This window comes from Chamaea fasciata, unplaced genomic scaffold (assembly GCF_029207755.1).
Source record: "Chamaea fasciata isolate MVZ Bird 193981 ecotype frontalis unplaced genomic scaffold, bChaFas1.0.hap1 SCAF_6, whole genome shotgun sequence".
Classification (NCBI taxonomy): domain Eukaryota; kingdom Metazoa; phylum Chordata; class Aves; order Passeriformes; family Sylviidae; genus Chamaea; species Chamaea fasciata.
This window is the reverse complement of record NW_027094091.1, coordinates 60,379,299-60,397,461: the sequence shown is the minus strand read 5'-3', so window position 1 is coordinate 60,397,461 and position 18,163 is coordinate 60,379,299. Positions and strand designations below refer to the sequence as shown.

Sequence of the window (18,163 nt, the reverse complement as noted above, 5' to 3'; positions counted from 1 at the left end):
CCTCCCTCCCCTCTCCTCCCCTGCTGTCCTCTCCGTGGCGCGGGCCGAGGCCCCGCCCCCCGGGCCCGACGGCCATCTTGGCCGGGTGGCGGCGGCGGCGCGAGCACGTTGCGCGCGCGGGATCACCGGACGCCGTTCCCCCGCCGCGGCGCGAGGGCGCCGCGCGCGCTCCCGCCCCCCCTCCAACCCACCCCCGGCCCCGCCGCGCCCCCCGCGCAGCTCCCGGTAAGTGACGCCGGGGGGAATTCCCCCCTTCCCGCACGGGAATGGAGGCTCTAGGGAACGGGCCCCCCTCCTCGTACCGTGCTGCTGGGCTCGGCCCGGGCCGCGGCCTCGCTCCATCCACCGCGGGTCAAGGCTCGGCTCGACCGCGCCCCGCCCGGCGGAGGCTCCGGGGCTCGGGGCTCGCTGCCGGCGTGGGCACGGCCCGGCCGGCGCTGCCCGCACACGCGGTACGTCATCCCCGCGCCTCGCGTCCTGTGCCAGCCGGGGTCGGAGAGCGCCGGCCCTGCCGCTGCTCCCGGCCGCGGGAATGGCTTCCCTGGGGATGCAGCGCCGGATCCTCGTCTGCTGGCGCTGGCCTGGCTCTGGGAAAGGGAACGCCGGCATTTTGCTCCGGGGAAAACGGGGAACTTCCTCCTAGGGGTGGGGGGGAAAGCCGTATTTTGCCTTCTTTGGGGGGAGCTGATATCCACGTGGGTGTTCGTGGGGCGGTGAGGAGATGAAGGCTCCTTGCGGGTGCGATAAGATAACGGGGTAAGGCGATTTTCTGCGAGTATATGTAAAAACAGAAGAAGAAGTCGGCAAGGCTTTTCTCAAGGACCGTCATGGTGTTTCCTGGATTTTCCTGGGTTCCTGCCTGGAATGCACTTGAATACTTCCACCTGCGAGTTCCCGTGACACTCTTCACGCCCTAATTTAAGTTTCCCTGCTGTGGTTCCTTCCGTAAACTGCAGTCCTAAACCAGTGCTCGTGAAATACTTTCATCAGTTTCATTAGACTGCTAATTTATGGGTTCGTTCTCAGGCATTTCACTTCATGTTAAGGGGCAATGTTGAAGATTGAGTGGTAATTAATATTGCTCAGTAGAAGCTAAACACACCCACTCGTTGTGCAGCGTCAGTATATTTGACCATATGCTTTCATGTTAACATATTTTCTTATTCATGCCGTGTCTTATGAGTAACATAATGATTTAATACAATAGGGAAATCTGGGGCATGTCTAAACTTCTTTTTACATTGCCTCAGTTTCTAAAAGAAGTGTGAAAACCTTAAGCACAGACTAGTTCTTGTATCATTTACTGTTGTTTCTGCTTTGATATTTACAAGTGTAGTGATCTCCCGTATGCAGTCTGAAAATCTGTTTTACCTTTCATTGCAATTTTCTTTGCGTGTTCTGGTTCTTGGCTTTCTTGTTATGGTGTGACTGTGTGTAGCCCATCAGCAATGGAATTGAGAGGCAGTTCTTGAGCTTGTTTTCACTGGCAGCTGGAAGTGCTGCTCATCCTCACTTCTTCCCACAGCATTTTCTCTCTGAGGTCTGCTGCAGGGTAATTTTATAAAATGTTCACTGGTTTTGTGCAAAGTAACTCAAGCATGGCACAATTCTGAGCCCAGACCTTGCCTTCGCATCTTTCACTGAATAGTCTCTGCTTCTGGTTCGGTCTTCGTTTTACTTTTAATGTTTTAATTTTTCTTTGTTTAAGTCTGAATAATTCATTGCCATTACAAATCCTTCTCAGTCGTGGTTGCCTTGACTTCAGGAATTAGAATTTAGCTCTAATGCCTGTGGAAGAAATAAATATTATTAATGTGGGCACATTGCACTTGTTCTACAGATTGTACCTTGCTGTTGCCTTCTGTGACAGATAGCAAGGTCTGCATGTGGGCTGCTTTTTTTTCTTTTTTATTTTTTGTAATCTGGTGTGTCAGGGTGTGCAGCAGCTGTGTCAGCCTGAGAATGCTGACTTAGAATGCTTGTGATAACGTGTTTTGTGTCTTATTTTTAGACATGTTCCAGTTTTTTTGTAAGAAATGACATAACTGAAGATAATGGGCAGCTTTTGGCTTCAGTAAATGATACTGGCAGGGGTTTAGGACATTTTCTTTTTTTCTCTCGCCAGCAGTTTTTAGTCGTTCTCTCCTTCCTTCTTCACCTATGTGGCCAGTCCATTCTGGGAAGATTTTCTGCTGCCACACCATCATCATTCACTAATTCAAAACAGCTCTTTACCCTAGCAGTTAGTAGCAAATTAATATTTTTATACTCTGTTTTTTCTTATTCTGTTCTCCTTGCTATGGAAAGGAGGAGCACAGTCATGAAGTCAAATGCTTGTGAGGACCAGTTTCTCCTGCCCCTGAAGTGCTGACTGCACTGTGTTGTAGTGTAACATTGCTGATCTGTGTTCAGTGTCCTGAGAGTTCTGCATCTGTTCCTTGGAATCATCAACCATCCTATTCCATGTGTTCATTTAAATGCCGCTCAGCTAACTGGATGTAAATATGTAACTTGAGTTCAGTCTGCTTTTGGACAGTTTGTTGATTTGTTTCTGAGTTCTAAGTAGATATTATTGTTTTCTTTTGTGGACATTTGTCGTTGTAGACGTGAGCACGGTCCTAGAAATATTGCAGAAGTTACAAAAAGTCACGATTATTTTTTTTTAAATGAAAATGGTGAAGACCACTGGAGAATTTTGAATAAACTGTCCCTTCTGTCACTTGGGTGGGAGCAGAGTGGGAGGAGTGTGTGTCCTCATGCTGCTTCATTGCTTCTGATTCCCCCAGCACATACTTTAATAAAGGCTTAGTGGTCATACTTTATTCTCTGACCCCTTCGAAACTATTCACCACAGATGGGCATTTTCACATGCAAGCTAGTATTAGGTAAAAAACCAACCCGGGGCTGTTTCATTGCTTACCAGCCACAGTCTGACCCAGCGGTGAGTGTAAACTTCAGTGTGATTATCCTGCCAAGGCGTGGAAAGATGGTGAGGAAATTGGCAAGAATTGCTTGTTTCAGGCCATATTTGCCTTGGTGTTTGAGAGCAGTGCCTGCCACTCTCCTGCCTTGGAGCTTTAGGCTGAACCCAGCTGGGAGGTGGTTGCCTGAGGGGAGATGTCAGGGCTGCTTGGAGCAGGAGCTTGGGGCAGGTTTGGGGGCTAGGCAGGGCGGGTTTGGGTTCTGGGGCTCCCCTGTGCCACCCACAGAACTGGTTCCCTGCTGCCTGCAGCTCAGGGGGAAGAGCCACATGCTCTGTCTGCTCAGGCCTTGCACAAAGGGCTGACCCACATTGGGCACTTCCCTTGGGAAAACAGAGAGGAAGTGATTCACCCCCAAATGCTCCTGGCACTGTAAACTGCAGGATTTCAGTGAAAAGCACTGAGATGTCTTCCCAAAGAATGGATCTTTAGCATCCAGTACCTGTCCCCAAGAAAATTACCCTGACTCAAGCACCTTTATAGTCTTCAAAAATGCTTTCAGTTTGTTGTTTTCTGATGTATTAAAGTGAGAGCTGCAGACTCCTTATTCCATATCTGTTGGCCTGGTCTGCAGATGTGATTTCAATGTTCAGCCCTACTTTGTCAGTCTGGTCTGACAATACAGAACTGTTGAACCACTTGTAATTTTATTTTTAATAGGACTTTCTGGCTTAGGAAATTTAAAATAGTAAAGAAAAAAAAATTAAAATGAGATGTAAGTAGAAACTGCCTCGATAAGGTTGGCAGTGTGACTGACAGTTACATTCATTAATAGGTGATGAATATCTTTTGACATTAGTTTAAAAATAATTTGGAAACTGAATAAAGGAATAAGACTACCACTTTCAAAAGGAACCACTTAAAATATTTTTACCTATGGAAGTAATGGACTTCAGGATACAGCAACATCTGCTTTTCTGACCTCTGCTGTTGGATATCCATCTTCCAGCTATTGCAGTAGTACCTGGAGGTTTCCTCCCAGCTGAAGTTTATGGAAGGGTAGAGTTTAATATGATAAATGTGCCATACACCCATTTTATTCTTGCTTCCTTCAGGAGTTTGCGAGTCACAACCTTTCTTCATCCAGTTGCCGTTTGTAGTAAATATAGTCTGTAAACCACTGCAGGATGCTTTGATTTGGTGAAGCAAAGGTGAGCTGGACATCCAACAGAAAAAACTTCCTTTAATTACAAATGTTGGAATCCTTTGGATGCAGCTACACCTTTGGAAACCTGAAGTATTTCCAGACTCTTTCCCAGTTATATCATTGAACTAGTGATACTGCACTGAAATGATTTTGAACATGCATCATCTATAGGGCTGCCATCCCTTTATTTAGTGAGATGGAAATGCTTTGTACTTCATGGCATTTATTATTTTTACTAAAAAAAAAAAAAAAAAAAAAAAAAAAAAAAAAAAAAAAAAAAGGTGTGTCATCTGTAATATCTTAAAATCTTCCAAGAGCCTCATAATTCAGTTGTCTTTATTGTTCTGGAGCTGGAGGGCGTGTCCTTAGGTGTGCCTTGTTCATAGGAAGATAAAAGTCATTATTATTTTTATTTGCAGTATTGTGAGTGAATATAGTAAAGGAAATAAAAATGCACTTTAAAACACATTCCACCTTTTTTATCTATCAAGACTTAAGTTTCAGTTTCTCTGCCCTTCCCTCCATTTGCTGCAGCTGCACAAAGTTCCTCTCCAAACCAGTACTTCTCAATGTGCATCACAACGAGCTACGCAGGAAAAGAGGGGCTTAGAGAGAGGAATACAAGTCAAAATTTCACTTCTTTACGTTTGTGATTTCAGGAATATTTAATCATCTGGTTCTCCACAGAACTACAGAATTTTTTAGGTTGGAAAAGACCTCTGAGATTATTGAGTCCAGCCATTAACACAGCGATTATTGAGTCCAGCCATTAACACAGCACTGGCCCCTAAGCTGTGTCCCTCAGGCCACATCTACATGTCTCCAAAATCCCTCCAGGGATGGTGACTTCACCACTTCCCTGGGCTGCCTGTTGCAAGGCTTGTCCACCTTTCAGCAAAGATAGTTTTCCTGACATCCAATCTGAACCTCCCCTGGTGGAATCTGAGGCTCTTTCCTCTTGTCCTCTCTTGTTATTTTGGAGTAGAGCCCGATCCCTCACCCTGCTATACCGTTTTCAGACCCTTGTAGAGAGTGATGAGGGCTCTCCTGAGCCTGCCTTTCTGGACTAGACCCCCCCAGCTCCCTCAGCTGTTCCTGTGCTCCAGACCTCCCCAGCCCCACTGCCCTTCTCTGGGCTCCTCCAGCACCTCAGTGGCTTCTGAAGGGGACACAGCCCTCAGGTGTGGCCTCCCCAGGGCCCAGCACAGGGGGACAATCCCTGCCCTGCTCCTGCTGCCACGCTATTGCTGATCCAGGCCAGGATGGCACTGGCCTTCTTGGCCACCTGGGCACTGCTGGCTCATGGTCAGTCACTGTCACCAGCACCCCCAGGTCCTTTTCCACCAGGTAATTTTTCTTGAACTGCCTGGGGTGGTTGTGACCCATGGGCAGGACAAAGCACTTGGCCTTACTGATCCTCAGGCTTGTGGATCCAGCTTGGATAAAGAATTTTACTGGTTTTTAATGAAATCTGTTGTAGGCATTGATACCGTATTAGGGAATGCAGAATGTAACTGTAGTTATTCAAATACCAGTGAAACTCAACATGAAAGAATTAAACATCGTCATGGATGTCTGCTTACGTTGCCTGGTTTGCTTTTTATGTGCAAGTGCAGATTTTCACTTGGAAAACTGGTTTACATTTTACACTGTTTTAATCCTTTAATAGAGAATATTGGCCTACGGTTTGTAAATGTGTATTCTAATCATATCCTTGGACTAATAGTTGTAGTCACAATTTGACAGTGTGAACGAAGGTGCTTTATACAAGGCAACTTGTAAAACTAAAATTTGGAGCTGTGTGGATTCTTATGTTCTAGTACAACGTGCTTTTGTTGGAAACAAATCCATTTTCAGATATAAGCACAATTTTATTTTTACACTGGAAAAATAGTAATGGGATGGAGAGTTGATGTTAAAAATTGGTGCAGTTATCTACACATCAGTCCCCTTGTTATTTGTAGCTCTGACTTCACTCTGTTTGCCGTGTTGCTTAAAGGAGGAAAAAAATCAAGTAATTTTGCATTTTCCATCTCTGCACTCCCCCAGCAATAACTTGTGATGTGTCTGTTCTCTGTGCTGTCAGTAACATGGTCTCTAATGGTTTGGTTTTTTGTTTTTGTTTTTTTTTTCTTTAAGGTCTGGAAGACTCCCACTACCCCTCCTTATAATTGGTGCGGCTGTTGAACCCTAGATTGTGCATTATGGCAGACAAATTGACGAGGATTGCTATAGTCAACCATGACAAGTGTAAGCCAAAGAAATGTCGTCAGGAATGCAAGAAGAGTTGTCCTGTGGTTCGAATGGGTAAGAGATACAGTGGAACAAAGCATTGGAGCAAGTGGAGACATCTTAAATTACTTCTACTAGAAGGAATGAGCTTTTCATAACTGATAGATTTTTGTGTGTTATTCAAGCTTTTTTTTTTCCCATAAAGCCTTTAAAAATATCTCTAAAAGCATGAACAATCCTTAGTAACAATGACACTTTTCAAGCCTTTGGATAATCTGAAGCTTCAGTGAATGTTCATCAGTTCCATGTTCCTTTGTGGAATTTAGTCGGCAGGAATTCTGATTCATCAGAAACTTTACTGACCTTGTCTTAATTTTTTTCACCAGGAAAACTTTGCATAGAAGTCACATCACAGAGCAAAATAGCATGGATTTCAGAAACGCTTTGTATTGGTTGTGGTATTTGCATCAAGGTAAAAATTAAACTGCTTTATTTAAAGTGCTTCACTTTCCTTATTTGGCTATTATATTTAGTAATGCATCCTGTAACTTCAAAAAGCAGTTTTCTTTCCCAGACTGATCAGACCAAGTTCACTTGCTGTTTGTAGAAAGTGAAGAACTGTGTCACTTGACTGAACTGATTGGGTTGTAAGGTGTGAGCTTGCTTTGGGTTTTTTGGTGTTTTGTGTCTGTAGACACCTGGCAGGTGAAAGATGTTTTTTGTGAAAGGTGAAGAATATCTGGAGTGTGCCTTACTTGTATTTTAGACCGACAGTCTAAATTGCAGACTGTTAATTTGAAAAATGTGATATAAAACTTCCTTGGCAGGTTGACCATGTAAAGGAATTTGGTAGAAGTCCATTTAAAAATGTAAATGCACAGCTGGATGCAGTACAAAACATAGGCTTTTGTTAATAAATTGTGTGCTCTAATAATCTATAATTTATTTCAATTCCAGAAATGTCCTTTTGGAGCCTTGTCAATTGTTAACTTACCTAGCAACCTGGAGAAAGAAACAACACATAGATACTGTGCCAATGCCTTCAAGCTTCACAGGTATTTTAGTTTTCAAATATCAAAGAGACAAAAAATCCAGGGTTTTGGTAGTGTAAACACAGTGTACATCAAAGTGTTCTTGGTTCTTACCCCAGTAACTTCCTTTTAGATTGTTAATTACATTTTCCTTATTAAAAAGTATTATAATGAAATAAATTAGTGTTAGAGATTATTTTACAGAGCCCCTATTTAAAATCAGACTGCCCTTAAATATTTCTTATGCTCTTCTATTTTTAAGGAATTTGATGTGATTTGGGTTAGATATTTGCAAGCTAACAAAGGCTGTAATAATCAGAAAGTCTGAAAACGGGTTGCAACATTGGCAACTAAATGTTGGTGTGTGTGTGATGGCATAAATATAACACAAGCTTTGATCAATGCTTTGTACAGGTTGCCTATCCCTCGTCCAGGTGAAGTACTGGGATTGGTTGGAACCAATGGTATTGGAAAATCAACTGCCTTGAAAATTTTAGCAGGAAAACAGAAGCCAAATCTTGGAAAATATGATGTATGTATCAGCAGTAAGATAGAGTTAGCATTTTAGATAGCTCTGTTTATATTTTTGGACTGAACATTTGTACCTGTGATTGTGATAGATTTGTGGGGATGTTGGCACTTTGTCTGTTGACTCCACACAGGACCAATAGTAGAAGGTTTTTGCTAACAAAGGCTTTCTTCAAACTGTGTGTATATCTCTCAAGAAAGATAAGGGTACTAATTGTGATTTTAACTCACAAAAGATAACAATCAGAGGTAGGTTTCTGTCTTGAAGTCGCACTTAAGGGCTTGGGGGTTTTTTAATACCAGTCTTTTTTAAAATGTCAAGTTTTTCTCTCTGCATAATTTACCTGTTCCCATCAGGGATTTCCATAGCCGAAGTATTGGAGTTTCTTCTAAGTTACCTGTGTTTTTATCTGAACAGCTCGAGTGTCTATGAACACTTACCACGTATCCTTGGGATCTCTTAGGCATTTTTATCTTTAATTCTTTTGAGGAAGATTTCTCATAAAGTGTGTTGTTACTGTAAGTTGTGTTTGAAGGTATTTCCCACTATACACTTGAATACTGAGCTCTGAAAAATCCTTAGTTTCTTCATGTTGCTACTTACTAGGAAATAAGACTTTTTGAGAACCAGACTGAAAACAATCTGCTGATCTGCTGTAATCTGCTGATATTCATGGGAATATCAAAAGAATAATGTTTTGATAAACTGTTCATTTCGTGGCTGCTACCTAAACCTGCAAAGAAATAATCGTTTCCCAGCTACATTTTACAGTCTCTTTCAAATTTGGTTTATATTATTTTGTGGACTTCTTGTTTCAGGTGGTAGTATTGCAGAAATAGCAAAACTTTTGACTTTCTGAATGTGTACTTAATTGAATTACCATGCTTCCAAAATCAGACTTTGCTGTGAAGGAGCCATATCAGTATGACCACAGAAACACGTGGTATGAACTGAATCTTCCATGTTGCTTCTGCTCTAAAACTGATGAAGCATTTCCTCTGTGTATTTGCTTAGTTTGGAAATATGACTGTGTCAGTCTGATTCCATACTGTTTATCATCAAAGCAGTTAACTCAGCACCGCTCAGAGTAGTGCAGTGTGCAAGGGGGGACTTTTTCCTGGGTGGTTGCTCTGAATGGTTCCTTTTATTTTCAATTTGTCATTTTTCCTTTGTTTTCTCCTTCTGTTTCCTTGGAGATGTTTGCTAGAAGCAGAGAAAATTATCAGATTTGTTGCATCTTCTGTGCAAGTTTGTGCTTTTATCATTCCAGTCCTTTTCCTTTGGATTAGCTGTATCAGATAGTTAATAAGTGTGGTTACACTAATCCATGCTGTCATTTTCCCCATGAAGTTGTTTCAGTTCAGTAGCTTCTTAACTGTGCGAATTTAATTTTTTTTTGAAGGCTAGTGCCACCTGGAAAAAAAAAGGTCTCTAAACTTTGTTTTTAGAATGTTTTTGGGGATTTTTTTGTGTGTGTGTGTAATCTTACAGGCATATTCTCTTTGCCTTATTGATTGGAATTTAAAATTAGGGTTTCTTATATGTTTTTTAAATGGTATAAGTAAACCTAGGGTTTAATTGTGTCACAGGATCCACCTGACTGGCAAGAAATTTTGACTTACTTCCGAGGATCTGAATTGCAAAATTACTTTACCAAGATCCTGGAAGATGACCTTAAAGCTATCATTAAACCTCAATACGTGGACCAGATCCCTAAAGCTGCAAAGGTGAGACATTTCATGAGTTAATAGGAAGCTGAGAGCTTCTTCTGTAGCACTTCTCATGTGTTTCAAGGTTGTATTTAGCAGCATAATTCAGAGCTGTCTGAAATTTTTAATGTTGGTTGGGGTTTTTTTTTATTATTTATCATTCAGGGAACAGTGGGATCAATTCTGGACAGGAAGGATGAAACTAAAACACAAACTGTTGTATGTCAGCAGCTTGGTAAGTAAATTTGTACAGTCAAATTTTAAAGCATGTGAGAAGTTCATATTTACTGAAACAATCAAGTTACCATAACGTGATAGAACATGTAAATTATACCAACTCAAAAAAAAGAGAAAAAGTAAACGTGCTTTAGTGTAAAGCCCAGGGCGTGCTGTAATATAAATAACACAAATAATACTTTCTGGTGGCAAACTGGTTGATGGATGCTAGTTAACAGAATCTAATGCAGTTCCTGTTTCCTAGTAGAAAGTGCTTATTTTTAAACCTGGAAAAATTCCACTTAGTAGCTGCTGCTCTTGCTTGCTCACAAATGTGGCAAAACCTTGGCATCCCCCTTGGGAGAGCTACTGCATGTAAAAAATGTTACTTTAATATCCCACACTCCCCCCAGAGCTTATATATATCTGATCTTAGTGGGAGTAACACTGACTGCTGAGATTAATGCAATAAGAACATCTGCCTAGTCCAGCCCTAGTATTTAGCGGTTGCTAAATTCACAATGGGATTCTCTTTGGTGGAACTCGGTGCTGGAGGTGGGGCTGCCTTTGTGCCACCAAGAACGTGGGCTTTGAGCCCCACTTAATTTATTGGTGACACATTCTATTCTTGAAATGTGGTGTTCATTAAACTGCTTCGAAAATCCCTGCTTCACCCACCTGCTATAAGGTTTGAGGGACTTGATTTCCCTGAAAATCAGAACTCTTCAGCCAAGGCTGACAAGAAACACTTTCAGAACTGGTAGAGTTTCTTTTTAGGGCCAGAAATCTTTACCAAATATATGGCGGAAGGAGAAATAGAAATGTAATCTTTCTGCATGATAAGAAGCAACCATGCAATTAATGCTGCAGAGAAGCCATAGCTTGCTGTGACTTAGTGTTAGTAGTATGATACTGATGCTGTATAAAGTGGATGCTTATTCTCCTTCTGTTTCTTTTCCTCTCTGTAGAACGTTTGCTATGTATATACACGTTTCTGTAGGTAATAAAAATATGGATTGTTGTGTTGGTTATAACATACCTAAAATTGAACACTTATTTGCAGACTTAACACACCTGAAAGAAAGGAATGTTGAGGACCTTTCAGGAGGAGAACTTCAGAGATTTGCTTGTGCAGTTGTTTGCATTCAGAAGGCCGATATGTATGTTTAATTTACTTCTTTTACACATTGCTTCTAGTAATCTGTCTTGGAATACGGTCCTCGAATTTACACTTACTCTTAACAATAATACTTCTGTTTGAAATATTGAAAAATATTTAATAATTATTTAATTATGCTTAAAAATAATTTTTAAAAGCAACTTTTTGCCCACTCATCAGCTGAAAGCCATATTTACTTCATGTGTCATCTCTGGATTCTGTATACTTTTATTTATCTGAGTGGAAATAACTGATTTCAGAAGCCGGTGTTAGATTTCAGCACCACAACCTCATAACCTCTCCTTAATCCCATTTAAATGTATCATATTGGATAGCACCCCTCCCTTAGCCTCTCTGAATGAGAAAGGTACAGCTGCTTCCCTGCCTCTTGGAACTTGAGTCCCTCCTCTCCTGTCTTGGAAGCAGGACGTTACTGTCTAATCTTTGTTGTTTCCTGACTCCTTGCAACCAAGAAAGCAAGATCAGAAGAGTTACAGGGTTTGGGGTTTTTTTGCTGTCATGAATTTTTGGTTGGTTGGTCTTGTTCTGCTTAGGCTGTTTTTTGGTTGGTTGGTGTGAATTTCAAGTGGGCTTCCTTGTTCAGTTTTCTCTTTTTGGAAGATGTCCTTCTTCCAGTCTTCTACAGTATTTTTGCACTTTTCAGTTCATGTTAAGTTTAAGGTAATTCAGGGTGAGTGCATGGGAATCCTAACTGCTGATTCTTGTAACTTTTGGTAACTTTGTCAGAACTTTTGGCAAAGCAACACTTAACTCACTTGCACCTGACAGTCTACAGAGAATGAAGGCAGGTGTGCACAATTCTAATTTTTTGTCTCCCTTTCTCAGTATAAATAATAATAATTTTTAATTTCCATGTATTTAATGGTAATGATAACTTTTTTATTTCCATGTATTTAATGGCTGAAATGTTAATATTATGTTTGGATAAGGAGAAAGCTTGCATTCACTAAGACTTCACTCTTCCTTTTGGGATTAGCTTCATGTTTGATGAACCTTCCAGCTACTTGGATGTCAAGCAGCGCTTGAAGGCTGCCATTACCATTCGGTCCCTAATAAACCCTGACAGGTAAATACGAGCTTCAGATGTTTTGCCAGGCTGTAATAATGCGTGAGTGCTTATAGAGGGAAGAAACATCCGGTCCATCCCCTCAGAAGTGCTCACTTCTCAGCATGGTACACTAACAGATGTTTCAAATATTCCAAGTCAGTAATGTTCTATTCTTTTGCATTTTGGAAACTTATTTCCTGTAGTTTCTTGTCCTGTTTCAAAACTTTGTAACAAGAATGGGAAGATATTGGTGATTACTTTTCACCTGAATATTGCTGTTTCAGCCCTTTTTACAAAGATTTTTTTCTTAAAATGTGCTAAGTATTTTTCACTCAAATCAATCAGCGTCCTGCCACTTACTGTACATAAAGAAGCTGCCAGTTTACACTGAAGATGGACTTTCAATTTATCATTCACGAGCTTCTTGGACAGTTTAAGAAATGATTGTGAGAGATTTGAACTCTCTCCTTTTTTACTATAAAGTGAAGAGACCATATTAATTAAAAATCATGTTGATAGCTCTTGTTTATGCAAGACTAGAGTAAGAAAACAAGGAAGAAAAATGTTTTGCATTGAAGTAAAAAAGCATCTCTCTGGCTCTGTTTTTCAGGTACATTATTGTTGTAGAGCATGATCTAAGTGTGTTAGATTATCTCTCTGACTTTATCTGCTGCCTGTATGGTGTGCCAAGTGCTTATGGTGTTGTAACCATGCCTTTCAGCGTAAGAGAAGGTAATTCTTGCCATATTTCTCTTTTTAAACATACCCAAAACAGCCAGCAAAATGCCTGTTGTCTCTTATATAAACACGTCCTCTTCCTGTTACAGTTCAGCAATGAAAGAACTGTTTGATTTCTTGAAGAATTTCTGTGTTACATGATGCTAAACGTGTAACTCAAGCCAAAAGCCTTCATTATGAAATGCCCTTTTTCTCTTGCTGTGGACATCATTTTGGTACTTGCAGGTGTTTTGTAAACAGTGGAGTTACACAAAAGACTGTATAAGTAGTAGAGAAAGGGCAGGAGAGAGGTTGCACAGTGCAGAGGTACGTAGTGTTCAACTGAATTGACCCCACTTGTAGTACTGAGATTCAGTAAAAACCGGCTTTGCAAGAATGGGCCCAACAGCAGGAGTTCCTTTAAACCCCATACACATCACCAGCAGTGGGTTTTCAGGAAGAGCCGCTCCAGCCATTCTGTACTTGAGTAAAGCTTTTCTTCATTCAATTTGCATAATGTGCACACTTTGAAGAGGAGGTCTTACTGCTTCTTTTAACATAGCGTTTAAAATCCAGCATTCTCATTACCTGAGTGGAATTTACAGCCAGGAATTGAAATTGATCTTGTTTTACTTTGTTACAGACCTCTTTTAATGACCTTTTTTCCTCTCATCATAGGCATAAATATTTTCCTAGACGGCTATGTTCCAACAGAAAATCTAAGGTTTCGAGATGCATCTCTGGTATTTAAAGTAGCTGAGACAGCTAACGAAGAAGAGGTTAAAAAGATGTGCATGTACAAATACCCAGGAATGAAAAAAAAGATGGGAGAATTTGAACTATCCATAGTAGCTGGAGAATTCACCGATTCTGAAATTATGGTGATGTTAGGGGAAAATGGTAAGTGCAATTTGTGTTGAAAACTGCTTCTCCAGCCCTGAATATGCTCCTAAAGCCCTTCTTCACTTTGGGAGCCAGGCTTCAAAATTACTGGGTTTGAGTCAGGTTGAGCTGCTTGTTTCCTGGTGAGGATATCACAGCCTGAGTCCCCTGACTAGGGTGAATATGAAGTTACTATGAGTGTTAACAGTGCCACCGTGTTTGTATGTTGCCCCCTTTTAAAAGCTTAGGTGGCAGTTTTAAGATGTCTCTTCCATTTGGAAAAGCAAGTGCTGGAAGTTAATAGAGGAATTTTTTAAGCAGTTTAATTTTAAAACGCATTCTTTATTAAATAGTCTTTGTTGTATCAGTGCCTTGTTAGAGGTCTAAATTACTAAAAAGTGATTATTGTGTAACTTGTATTTTATTTTAGGAACTGGCAAAACAACGTTTATCCGAATGCTTGCAGGAAGACTTACACCTGATGAAGGAGGTAATGTGTTATACCCGAGCTGAAACCTGTTTTAAGGATACTGGCAGTTCTCTTGTTTACATGATTAATTTTGTCTTTTTATAGGTGAGGTTCCAGTTCTAAATGTCAGCTACAAACCACAGAAAATCAGCCCTAAATCTACGGTACGTTTCAGCCTTATTTATTTATTATCATGTTTGGTACCAAATGCACAGATAGAAATTCTTTGATGCCTATTTTATATCCGTATCTATTTTAGATGGATTTTTTTTTATTATTCTCGTTCTGCTTGTTTTCTTGTGGTGCATAAAACTGAGTAGCAGCATTTCCCTTTTGCTAGGGAAGCGTCCGTCAGCTGCTGCACGAGAAGATCAGAGATGCCTATACACACCCCCAGTTTGTCACTGACGTGATGAAACCTCTTCAGATAGAAAACATCATTGACCAGGAGGTATTAACTGCTTGAATCAGCATCCTCGTTGTCTTAACTCTCAACCTGTAGCTGAACTAAGCATGGCCTTGTTTCCCCCCACACCACCAGGTTCAGACGCTGTCTGGTGGTGAGCTGCAGCGTGTGGCATTAGCTCTTTGTCTGGGCAAACCTGCAGATGTTTATCTGATTGATGAGCCCTCAGCATATCTGGACTCTGAACAGCGTCTGATGGCTGCCAGGGTCATTAAACGGTGAGTACACGTGGTGGTGGCCAAGGAACTGAAAGTGGCAGTAGTACGACAGTGAGTTCACATTACTCTCTCTTTTCTTCTTTCCCCTCGTTTCAGTTTCATTCTCCATGCTAAAAAAACAGCTTTTGTGGTAGAACATGATTTTATCATGGCTACATATCTCGCTGATCGTGTGATTGTTTTTGATGGCATTCCTTCCAAGAACACACTGGCAAACAGGTAAGAGATTCATTGGGATTACTAAGCAAGGTTGTCATCCCTGCCTATAGAAATTTCAGCTGCATCCAAGGCTGTGCCAAGGGATCTGACTTTCGTTTTGAATCATGGAACAGAAAATGGGATTGATCCTCACTTGCAGGGTTGTATGTTGCTTAAACCAGGGTTGGGGAACATAACAAAACCCTCAAGAACTAGACCAGCCTTAAGCAGCTGCATGATGGCTAAATTACAATCAGAAGAGACCAAGGAATAAAAAGTGTATCAACTGTAAACTGCCCTTCTGAAAATAACTTCCAGAGGTATTAAAAGAAAGCAGTGTACTAATGGTACCTGTATGCAGATGTAGTGACGGGCAAGTCGTGACACCAACATGCAGTGTGCTTTGTTTTACTCCTTCAGGGCTGTCCCTTTTGATGTCTGCTTTTGTTCCTGTAAATAATTTTATGTAGATTACAGGGACTTTTTGATGAGCAGCCTCATCAGAAACCAGGCTTTTAGAACAGTGAGTACTTGGCACAAACCAGATGAAGTAAACACGTGGGTCTCCCATGTGTCTGAAATCCCCTGCTACCCTGGCTTTGGTGGTATTCCTTCCAAGAACACACATGTTGGAATTCAAAAATCACAATCATTCACTGATATTGATTAAGTTATGTTATGATCTTTGTTAGATTTTGTTTATGGTGCAAGTGTTGGGGTATTTTTCCCTTGAATGTAAGTAAGTATGCCAGCACACACATGCAGATACAAAATAAAGAGAAAGTAAAGGTCACAGCTGGAAGCCACGAGATACTATTCTTACCTTTCAGCAGCATCTGAGACAGGGTTTGACTAAAAATGTAGCACATCATGGTCTCTCAAAAACAGCTCACATTTGCATTTCCAACAATGAGTGAGCCAACAATCAAAGTTGCCTCTAATCGTATGATATAAAACTTTTGAAAATTGAGCTAAAATATTCTTCTCTCTCAACAGTCCACAGACTCTTCTGGCTGGAATGAATAAGTTTTTATCTCAGCTTGAAATCACTTTTAGAAGAGACCCCAACAATTACAGACCAAGAATAAACAAACTCAATTCCATCAAGGTAAGAGAAGGAGCACCTTTCCAGTATAGGAGCCATCACTGTTTAATATGTAAGCCAGATTTTAAAATATGGAACAAAATGAAGATTGACAGGGTAGTTCTGCTGTGCTGGAAAAACATGTAAGAGTATGTGCATGTGAAACTAGAAAGAGTAATAAGGGAAGCAGAAAGGAGTTTAGATAAGTGTCTTTTATTTCAGCTATGTTCAAGTCTGCCATAGACTGCTTCAAGTAATGGTGACCTTTTTTCTCTTCCCAAGGATGTGGAACAAAAGAAGAGTGGAAACTACTTCTTCCTGGATGACTAAATATTGAATCCCAGCATCTTTTTAACTGGCATCTAGACATGCATATTGGAATCTAAACAGCTGATGAGATGGCTCAAATCAGGTTTTAGAACAATTAATCTTTTGGAGCTTAAAATCTCTTGCTGCATTTAACATCTGAGACAGTAGCAGTAAACATCCTAGTCTGAGTAAAACTGCCACTTTCTATATTTTGGTGACACAGCCCTGTTTTCAGTGTAATAATTTCAAAATAGACCACCTTGAAATTGTGCAAATGGGTCTCCTGATTTTTCAAAATTTAAGGGAGGTTTTCAATTCAATATATCCTACTCATGTACCAAGTACTGACTGAACTCCTCATTTTAAAATAAATCTTTGAAGCTGTTTTCTGTATAAGAGGGAAGTTTACTAAGAGTGTCACGCTACAGGAGCGACTCCTCTTCTAAAAAGGTTGAATCTCTCTGGCTGAGGGTTTCAAAAATAAAATATCCACCTAACTTACAACTCTTGACACTGCAGAATTTCTTCAATTACTAATTCAGAAGCGTGTATATAATGTCACACACCTTTTTCTCACACTGTAGCACTCACAGAAGATGCAGTACAAAGAATCTAAAAGAAGGTAGCTACACCCTTTTTAAATAATCTGTCCCTGTGAATGTTCTCAGACCTAGTGAGATGAAAATAATCAGTGAAATATCTTAAAGAAACATCCTTTCCCTCCAGCCAACTCACTCTTCCATGAAGTTTTTATAAGGCTAAGATGCAGGAATTACTCTACCCTAAAGTAAAAGCCTTGACCCTTACTATGACAAAAAAGAAAGTAAATTTTAAAAACCTCGTGAAAAACTGACTTCCATATACATTAAGGTCCTTCAGGGAACCAGAAGGAAAATTGAAAGGTTCCTGCTTGCTTAAGCAGACATGTAAAAACAACTTTCAGCTATGTATCTTAAAAGCAGGGAAGGGCATTGTCCATTCAACAGTTCTCTGCCTTCATTGGGATGTAACAAACATCATGAGAAAACGTGGCTTTGTTCCTTGTTTACTTTTTTGCCTCAGAAGCTACAGAAAGGAGTTGGGGTTTTTTGGGTGTTTTTTGCCATTCTGCGTTAGTGACGTGGTTATTTCATAACCTTGGCACTACTGAGCATTATACACACACTCCCTCCCTGTGTCGTGTAGCAGCAGTGCACCTGTACTACACCAGCAGAGGGACTCCCTAAAGAAGTGCAGGTATCGAATACATCCTTACACAACCACCCTGGGTCAGTCAAACATTCCCAAGGCTGACTGAACTTGTTCTGCTCTGCACAGCTTAACTCCCTTTGGACTGGAGTTGTGCTGTCTTCTCTTAATCAGTTGTAATAAGGATGAGGTAAAGAGGTTGTTCGGCTGTGTCACAGCTCATTATATGCTGAATATTACATTTATTGACAGGAGGATCCTGCAATCTAAAACATCTTGCCCCAGGCCAGAGGTTGGGCCACTCAGTCTACTAATCTTTCAGCAAGAGACAAAACCAGACTTACTTGATCAGCATTGGAGAAAATGTATCTACACCCCAGTCCTTCACTGTCCTAGAGTAGCAAGGCAGTGTAGGCCCAGCTGAAAGAAAGGAAATTCTAAAAGCACATCCCGCCCAGTTACTGCCATGTCTCTTCCCCAGTGTTTCCCAACAAATTTCTGTAGGAAGTGTTACTGCCTTCATTCTTGCAACAAAGCTTGTGATGCACTACCTGCTCTA

General features: G+C 40.8%; 2 protein-coding genes across 3 annotated transcripts in view; one reads left to right on the top strand and one right to left on the bottom strand.

The window, feature by feature from the left end:
- The window catches only part of ANAPC10 (anaphase promoting complex subunit 10), a 33,120-nt gene extending 32,700 nt beyond the window's left edge, over window positions 1-420 (bottom strand). Inside the window, exon 1 of one of the 2 annotated variants that reach the window (XM_066186556.1) lies at window positions 303-420. In XM_066186556.1, coding sequence (XP_066042653.1) covers window positions 303-342 — 40 coding nt within the window. In that variant the 5' untranslated portion in view covers window positions 343-420. The remainder of the gene's footprint in view (window positions 1-302) is intronic. The other variant, XM_066186555.1, reaches the window with a different exon arrangement.
- On the top strand, window positions 55-16,920 carry ABCE1 (ATP binding cassette subfamily E member 1). Its single transcript, XM_066186554.1, has 18 exons — window positions 55-225; window positions 6,268-6,435; window positions 6,747-6,832; window positions 7,318-7,415; window positions 7,806-7,923; window positions 9,510-9,647; window positions 9,795-9,864; window positions 10,909-11,005; window positions 12,002-12,091; window positions 12,684-12,805; window positions 13,469-13,690; window positions 14,103-14,162; window positions 14,247-14,305; window positions 14,482-14,592; window positions 14,683-14,825; window positions 14,922-15,044; window positions 16,020-16,131; window positions 16,390-16,920. The coding sequence occupies exons 2-18, from the start codon at window positions 6,333-6,335 to the stop codon at window positions 16,435-16,437; spliced, it is 1,800 nt and encodes a 599-aa protein (XP_066042651.1). The 5' UTR covers window positions 55-225; window positions 6,268-6,332; the 3' UTR covers window positions 16,438-16,920.
- Window positions 16,921-18,163: the final 1,243 nt, after the last annotated feature.